At 35.2% G+C, this 8,626-nt stretch overlaps 1 protein-coding gene across 2 annotated transcripts; it reads left to right on the top strand.

The window, feature by feature from the left end:
• Positions 1-1,307: 1,307 nt before the first annotated feature.
• On the top strand, positions 1,308-7,875 carry SDP1 (Patatin-like phospholipase family protein). 2 transcript variants are annotated; one of them, XR_016351140.1, is made up of 4 exons: positions 1,308-3,909; positions 5,676-5,819; positions 6,062-7,200; positions 7,413-7,875. XR_016351140.1 is itself a non-coding variant. In XM_021426081.2 (3 exons), exons 1-3 carry the CDS (start codon positions 2,491-2,493, stop codon positions 7,046-7,048), a joined length of 2,550 nt encoding a protein of 849 aa, XP_021281756.1. In that variant the 5' UTR covers positions 1,308-2,490; the 3' UTR covers positions 7,049-7,875. The 2 variants fall into 2 exon arrangements, 1 of the variants encoding a protein (XP_021281756.1); XM_021426081.2 differs by having other exon boundaries at positions 6,062-7,875.
• Positions 7,876-8,626: the final 751 nt, after the last annotated feature.

Raw genomic sequence — 8,626 nt, 5'->3', positions numbered from 1 at the left:
AAACTCGAACTAGTGCAAAAATCTCTTTCCTTTACAACATCAATAAAAAATGAAGTGAGCCTTGAGTATATAAACATAAGTCTTTCACTATTTATTAAGTATGTCTTTTGGATTGCAAATGTGAACTCATGATTTATAAGCTTATTTAAATTTTTATTTTTAGAGTTTAAAACTATTTTGAATATATAAATATGGATCTTTCACCACTTATCAAGCATGTTTTTTAGGTCACAAATATGAACCCATGATTTATAAACTTATTTAAATCTCTATTTTCAAAGTTAATGTGAGCTCATGACTTATAAACTTACTTAAATCTCTATTTTTAGAGTTTTAAATCGTACAAGGTTAGACTTAAGTTTTAACCTTTTGATAAATAAAATTTTAGATCAATTACTTTTCCAAGAGGATAAAGAGTGTTCTTGTAATTGATGGGATTAAGTGTATTTTAAAATTGTTAACAATCAAAATAAAAATAAAAAATAAATAGTTTAAATTCGATTTGATAATTAACATGGTTGTTTTTTCAAGATAAGAAAGATATTATAGGAACTAAGCCAATGGGATGAGCTTATTTCCCACCAAAGCTTGAGGGGAATATTATATTTTATTATCTAAGTACATTGACTTGAGTTTAATGCCGAAGAGTTTCTCCGAACCACACTTGTCTATTTTGTTGTTACATGGAAAGCAAAAGCCGCAAATTTGACCCGTCTTATAAAGCGTGCGGGATCTGGAACTGGAAGATTAGACGCCACGTTTCGCTCACCTGTTCTATTTCGCATTATCCATCACGTTTTTTTTTTGGCCTTTTTGGCAGTTTTATTCAATCATTACTCAAAGATTTCGACCAAGAATTCAGACCACGTGACAACTTAATAGGTTGAATTTTTGTTTCGGTATAATATATATTTTTAAAAGTTATATATTATTTTAAAAAATTATTATTTTTAATTATAATTAATGAAGTTGTTATATTTTTTTAAATCAAATAAATTTTTATAATTAAAGATGGGTTAAATGTTGTTAGTTAAATTTTTTTTATTATTTTGATATTAATAGTATATGTTTTGAACTTCAATTGATAAGATATGTCAAATGCTTAGTACTTATGTTAATTTAAATCAAGTTATTAATTGGTTGAATTTTCAATTTTTGGGTAAATGTGCGCTTTTAATAACAAATCCATGATTTGATAGGTGAAAAGTAGGATAACGCAGTGAAGGCTATGGTTGACAAATTCAGTGTTCGAAACAAAAAGGCAAAGCATACAAAATTCAAAGTAAAGAAAAATTGTATTATCTTGCAAGCAAAAGCAAGAAAAGCAGTGTCGTTTACACAAAACAGCCTTAAACTCGATCAAAGCTTGTTCCTTTCCAAACTTATTGCATTATGCATACATATTTTCTATAAATAGAAAGTTGGGCCAACGATCAGAATCTTTATTTATTTCCCTTATCCTTTGCATATTATTACCATCACCGACTTTATCCAGCATCTTGGCTCATATCGGTATCTTTATCTCTTCACGGATCCCGATATTTCCCCATAATTTCGATTTGCTTCTTATATTTACCCGCTACGTTAACTCTTTTTCTTTTTCATTGTATTAGTTTTGGCCTTTTGGCGAATATATTTGGTTCTTCTGGGTTTTCTTTGGTTACCAATCGGAATTTTTGGATTGCCAAAGGAAAACCCTTTTTATTTTTCTGTTTATTGGTTTGGTTAGAGTTGGCAATGTGAGATTATAGTCATTTTTAGAGGCTTTTTATTTTTTGGGTATCTGGGTTTTGCTTAGATTCTTGTGGGAAAAAGGAAGACCGAGCTGAACCTTTGATTCTTGTGTTGCTGGTGGGAATTGGAGTTATGGGTTTTCTTTGATTTGTCTTCGTAGATATTATTAAGACAATTTGGTTCTTTGTTGGTAATTAGAGTTGCTTGTTTTGTAGATACTCGGAAAGTTGTTGAAATTCAGGTCAAGAGGTTGGAAACTTTTACTTTTATCCATATCTCATGATATAATATGTTCAAACAGCTTTGCCTCGAAAATTTTTTTTCTATCAATTGGCATCTCTCTTTCTGCTGATTTTAATAGATTTCAGGAAAGCTTTTGTCTTTTTCTCTTTCCTTTGAATGTTATACAGAAGAGGATAGCTAAGGCTTTAAGCATAGATACATTAGCAGCTGGTGAAATTAGGCTTATTGGATCAGTTTTTCATTGATCTAGTGATATCAAATTGAAGTTTGTGAACAAATCCATTAGGACCACTTCCTCTTTTTCTTTGTTCTTTCTTGCAAAAGGAAGGGAATACGGTCTATATTCATTTTTTCCATCTTAGTTCTTCATTCAATTTCTGAAAATTTGTTGCCCAACGGACTACCTAAATCTTCCTAGTTCAACTTTCTCTGTTTCTGTATTTGTCTGTCAAGCAACTTGGCTGATAACATAGCTAGCCATCCCCGCACAGAAATTTTCATTGTAAACTAGATATGGATATAAGTAACGAGGCCAGTGTTGATTCATTTTCGATTGGTCCTTCAACAATCATCGGTCGGACCATTGCTTTTAGGATCCTGTTCTGTAAGTCACTGTCACATTTGAGGCATCAAATCTTTCATGTGTTGTTGCATTTCATCTATAGATGTAAGGACTTCTTAGCACCATTGGTATCATGGTTGCATCCCCGAAACCCACAAGGGATATTGGCTATGGTGACAATTATTGCTTTTTTGTTGAAACGATACACAAATGTAAAATTGAGGGCTGAGATGGCTTATAGAAGGAAATTTTGGAGAAATATGATGAGAACTGCATTGACATATGAAGAGTGGGCTCATGCTGCTAAGATGCTTGATAAAGAGACCCCGAAGATGAATGAATCAGATCTTTATGATGAGGAACTTGTGAGAAACAAGCTTCAGGAGCTCCGGCACCGTCGCCAAGATGGATCTCTTAGAGATATAATCTTTTGCATGAGAGCTGATCTTATCAGAAATCTTGGTAATATGTGTAATCCTGAACTTCATAAAGGTAGGCTTTACGTGCCTAAACTCATCAAGGAATACATTGATGAGGTTTCGACTCAGTTGAGAATGGTTTGTGACTCTGATTCGGAGGAGCTCTCACTGGAAGAGAAGCTTTCTTTTATGCATGAAACAAGGCATGCGTTTGGTAGAACTGCTTTGCTTTTAAGTGGGGGTGCTTCCCTTGGAGCATTTCATATTGGTGTAGTTAAAACACTGGTAGAACATAAGCTTTTGCCCAGGATAATTGCTGGTTCTAGTGTAGGATCCATTATGTGTTCGGTTGTTGCCACTAAATCGTGGCCTGAGCTGCAAAGTTTCTTTGACTACTCTTGGAGCTCATTTAAATTTTTTGATCAGCTGGGTGGAATTTTTTCAGTTGTTAGGAGGGTCATGAGACAAGGGGCTGTTCATGAGATCAGGCAGTTACAATGGATGTTAAGGCACCTCACCAGTAATCTTACATTTCAAGAAGCATATGATATGACTGGCCGAATTCTTGGGATAACAGTTTGTTCTCCAAGGAAGCATGAGCCACCTAGATGCCTTAATTACTTGACTTCACCTCATGTTGTCATATGGAGTGCAGTAACTGCGTCTTGTGCCTTCCCTGGCCTTTTTGAAGCCCAGGAGCTAATGGCTAAAGATAGGAGCGGAGAAATTGTTCCTTACCATCCACCCTTTAATTTGGATCCTGAGGAGGGCTCTGGCACATCAGCACGTCGGTGGAGGGATGGCAGCTTGGAGGTTGATTTGCCTATGATGCAACTGAAGGAGCTGTTTAATGTAAATCATTTCATTGTGAGTCAGGCGAATCCTCACATTGCACCATTGTTGAGGTTGAAGGAGTTTGTGAGAGCCTTTGGTGGTGACTTCGCTGCCAAGGTATGTTTAAATTGACTCACATTTAATAAAAGAAAGAATCTTTTATGCTGCTTTACGTTTACTCTTGTTATTATGCCATTTATTTGTTCTCTGCCTTTATTTAAAAAAAATAATTTTATAAGCCAACAGTGTAACGGTCTGTTTTGAGACATGAATGAAAATCTCTGCAACCTCCACCTTCTAGCTTCTCTTGTATGCATAGACATACACAGTGAGTTTGTTTTTAGTTCATGAGTAGAGGGATATCCCTTGGATTGAATGCAGTAGCGGGGCAACTATCTTTTTGAAGCTGAGTTGTAATTAATGAACTTTACCTTGTTAAAATTTTTAGTAAAATGCATCCATAGCCTGACTTGCAGAGTTTTTCTGTGCTTTTGCATATATTTTACTATATAATATAAGCTACAAGGTAGCATAGTTGTCATATAAAACCATTTTCTGTAAACTAGTTTTTGGTGTTTGATGACTGCTAAGTTACTTCTCCACCCAGGATAGATCTTTCTTTTTTGGTAAGATTTTAAGAAGTGATGGTTGGTATCAAGGGGCATAAGAGAATGAAGTACTATTATTTATCCTTTTCAGCCTCAAATCATCTTCCATCAGAATTTTGTTTAATGAAACAGAAATACTTTAAATGAACTATGTAATGAGAAGTGTTTGACCGGCCAATGAGAAACTATAACCATCTTCAAGTTGAAGGTGGCTGCCGCCAACAGCTATCTAAACTTCTCAGCTTGGCTAAGACCTAATTTGGCGCTGTTGTTACTGTTTAAAAACAGTAAAAGTTGCGATGAGCATGTTTTTGCAATCTGAGTGTTTGGAATTATTGTGAGATGAATTGCTCAAAAGAGACAAGGTGCTGAATGTACTTGTCATCATTTAAAATTTAATTATTAATGTTGTTTCTTTGTAATATTTCCTTGCAAAGTTATTTTTAATTTTCAAGGAAATAATTATAAAAGAATGTGCATAACTGATGTTGCAATTAAAAGGAATTTACTCTTTCTATGTAAATGTTATCATTTTAAACAAAAGGAAAAAAAAAAAGCCACAATTTACCACCATTTAAAATGGTTGAAGAATTTTAACTTCTGTCATGCATTGTCGGTAAATGCTGTTTTGAGTTGGAAGTTGAAGCTTGTTTGGCACTGTTCTTAAGGTCCACACGGGCATTTTGCTCCCCAGACACAATTCCAAACAGGGCCAGTTCCAAAGGATTATGCAAGCGCACACACTTACACACATGCAAAGGAGCACTGACCATAGACACGATCCCACATATATGGACCTAATGATTTACGAAGCAACTAATCTTATAATTTACAGAGTGATGTCACACAAGCTGTGTAGACAAAAGCTGCTTTAATATGATACAGTGGTGGTGTGGAGTCATTTTTTCCTTTTTATTTTGCGGAAGGAGGGATTCCAACACTGCTCTTTGAGTAGGGGGATCATGCACCAATCTCTAAGTCAAATGTTCAGATGTGTATGGAGTCGTTTTTAGAATTTCATTTTGTATGTAATGCATTTTGTGAGAACAAAATGCTCTGAATGTACAATGTTACATATTATTTCCAAGTTATCTGTCATGGTGTAATAAATAGAGCTGAAACAAATAAAATGCTTGTGGCTTAATTCTGGACAAAGGATTTAAGGAATTATATGTATTAGTATTTTGTTAGTTGTTACATAATCCTTTTCTGTTTTCTTGTCTTATTATTGGTGTAATGAAATAAAATAAATTAATTTTATTGTTTTAATTGTAGCTTGCTCAACTCACTGAGCTGGAAGTAAAACATAGATGTCATCAGATACTTGAACTGGGCTTTCCTTTGGGGGGACTTGCCAAGTTATTTGCTCAAGATTGGGAGGGTGATGTTACTGTTGTTATGCCAGCCACGCTTGCTCAGGTATGTGCAAAATCATTTTGAGACTAACCTTTGTTGGCATTCAAGTAAAAAATTGTCTAATCCTTGAGCACTGGTGATTAGTGTTGAAAGCTAGATTTGTATTTATTTTGAGAAATGAGTAGAGTAGTGCAGGTTATGTATTAACTGAGGCTATCTATGCTGTTTTTAATATGTATATTTTTGAATAATCTTTTCCATGGTGACTGACTGGCTGTTTTTTTTCATGGTTATATCTATTTCAGTACTCAAAAATTATACAGAACCCATCTCATCTGGAGCTTCAAAAAGCAACCAACCAAGGGAGAAGATGCACTTGGGAGAAGCTTTCTGCTATAAAAGCAAACTGTGGCATTGAGCTTGCCCTTGATGAGTGTGTTGCAATTCTTAATCACATGCGTAGGCTTAAAAGGAGTGCTGACAGAGCTGCTGCTTCATCTCATGGCCTAACCAGCACAGTCAGATTCAATGCTTCAAAAAGAATTCCTTCTTGGAATTGCATTGCACGAGAAAACTCAACAGGCTCCCTTGAAGAAGATCTTACAGAAGTTAATTCATCTTTGCATCAAGGAGTAGGTGGTTCCACAGGAATACCACCTTCTAGTAGAAATTTGCGAGCCCATCGTAGTACGCATGATGGAAGTGATAGTGAGTCTGAAAGTGTAGACTTGAATTCTTGGACAAGGTCTGGTGGTCCGTTGATGAGGACTACTTCTGCAAATTTGTTCATCGATTTTGTCCAAAATCTAGATGTTGATGCTGAAGTGAATAAAGGTCTGATGGCTCATCCTGGTTCTCCTGGATTTCAGATGGGAGGTAGGGATCCTTTTGGTCACAGCTCTAGGGTGATGACACCAGATAGAGGTTCAGAATATGAGTTTGATCAGAGGGATTTGGGGAACAGAACCCCTGTTAATGGTTCTAGCATTATGGTGACTGAAGGTGATCTCCTGCAGCCTGAAAGGATCCTTAATGGGTTTGTGCTCAATGTTGTGAAGAAAGAAGACTTGACACTTCCACATAGAATCCTTGGTTCAGAAAATCACAGTGCTGGAGTAGCTGAATGTGTGCAGCTTGATTGTCCAGAGAAGGAAATGGATGCTAGCTCGGCATCTGAATATGGTGATGATGATACCAGTGAAGTGAACTGCCTGAACGAAACAATTCCTATTGTTAATGCCTCTGACGATTTTAGTGCCCATGATGATGATCGGGGTGTTGTGGATGGTTGATTTTAAGGAATTAATATTAATTCTGTGATTCTTTACCGAACAAGTTGGCTGAGTCCTTTCTGAGGTAACAAGTTGGCCGAGTTGATTCCTAGCTTTTTGTCAAGCTGAAGGTTTGCTAATGTGGCAGAGTCTGGAATCCTGACTTCAACAAGGTATTACTACTAGTAACCAGTTTTTAGCAGTTGGCAACTTGTATTTGTGTCATCAAGTTTTTTGGCAGGAAATTTTACTATGATTTGCATTTACTTTTGGTTGACACTGTAAAGATTGTCCTTGTATCAACATGCAGTAGCTGCAATAGTCAGACTTAAAGATAGTCCTTATCTTTGGCCAATGTTTAACCGGGCTGAAATAATATGTTTAGGATTGGACAAGTGACCGGTTTCAATTCAATCAGTTGAGCTGACTGCCTGGTGTTTTTTGGGTGCACATTAGCATCACTTGCTTCAATTTGTTCAGCTATAAAACAAAGAGTTGCTAGAAGATTCAGTTACTATAAAGGTGAGAGGCAACCATTGATAGATTTCTTATAGATAAAGGAGGGCGCCAAGCACATGAACACACGCACAACATAACTCATAACTCACTCAACATCATGAAGCTTAGTTTCAAGCCCTTTTGCTTTTCCTTTTTTGCCTAGTTCAGTAGCTGTTCGTGAGAAATTCAAATGTGTCTGTAATACACATTTTGTTATTTGTTGTATTTGTAAGCTCATTGAGCATTTGTTCACTAAGCCAATCAAAACATAGCACATTGACTCTCAAAAGTTTGATTTCTTATGACTACAATTCAATTTATCAGAATTTTGTTTTTCAATTTAAGTTACATATCTATATGTCACATTTGTGAGTTTGACATCTGATCTAATTTATTTAAGGCGTCTTTTAATCATGTCACTTGTATCAAGCTCCTTGTTTTGAAGCTGGAGGTCACCCAAGCAACACTTCGTTATTACTTTTTTTTAATCAAAAACTGACTGGCACACGTGTATGCACACATAAAATATTATTAAATATATATGTAAAAAAATATTATTGTAATCTACAAACGATCTTTATTATTAAATAGATGTAAATTAAATCTACACGTTAAAAAATCGCGCAATAATATATAAGATGCATATAAAATTTAAACAATTAATTACAAAAATATTGAGTCAATCAATAACAATTTTGCCTTCAACTCTTTTGAACAAGGTTGGAGACGCCGAAAGCAGCCAAGGATGGAAAGGTGTAAAGCTCTTAGGCATTTCCCATTTCAAAAAGCATAAAGAAAGACCTTTTAAACCGTGGAACACTTAATTCCACATCATGTCCATTTCACTTTAGCGTGCGGCAAGGTTTGGTTTCTCATTTCGGTCAAGCCCACAAAACAAATGTGAAAGACAATAGAACAGGCATGATGAAAGTTTTTCTACATTGCATTTTAAATTAATATTTTGTTAATTCATATTTTTCGATCAATCATTTTAGAAATTTTAGTGTTTACCAATTCTTCATTTTAGAAAGTTCAATTTTTATTCATTTAAAGACAACTAAGGATAGAAGTGACTTACCACCATTAATGGGATTAACAATT

Source organism: Theobroma umbraticum, unplaced genomic scaffold (assembly GCF_002168275.2).
Source record: "Theobroma umbraticum cultivar Fairchild unplaced genomic scaffold, ASM216827v3 scaffold_147.0, whole genome shotgun sequence".
In the NCBI taxonomy this organism is placed as follows: Eukaryota; Viridiplantae; Streptophyta; class Magnoliopsida; order Malvales; family Malvaceae; genus Theobroma; species Theobroma umbraticum.
This window is presented reverse-complemented; position numbering and strand designations above follow the sequence as displayed.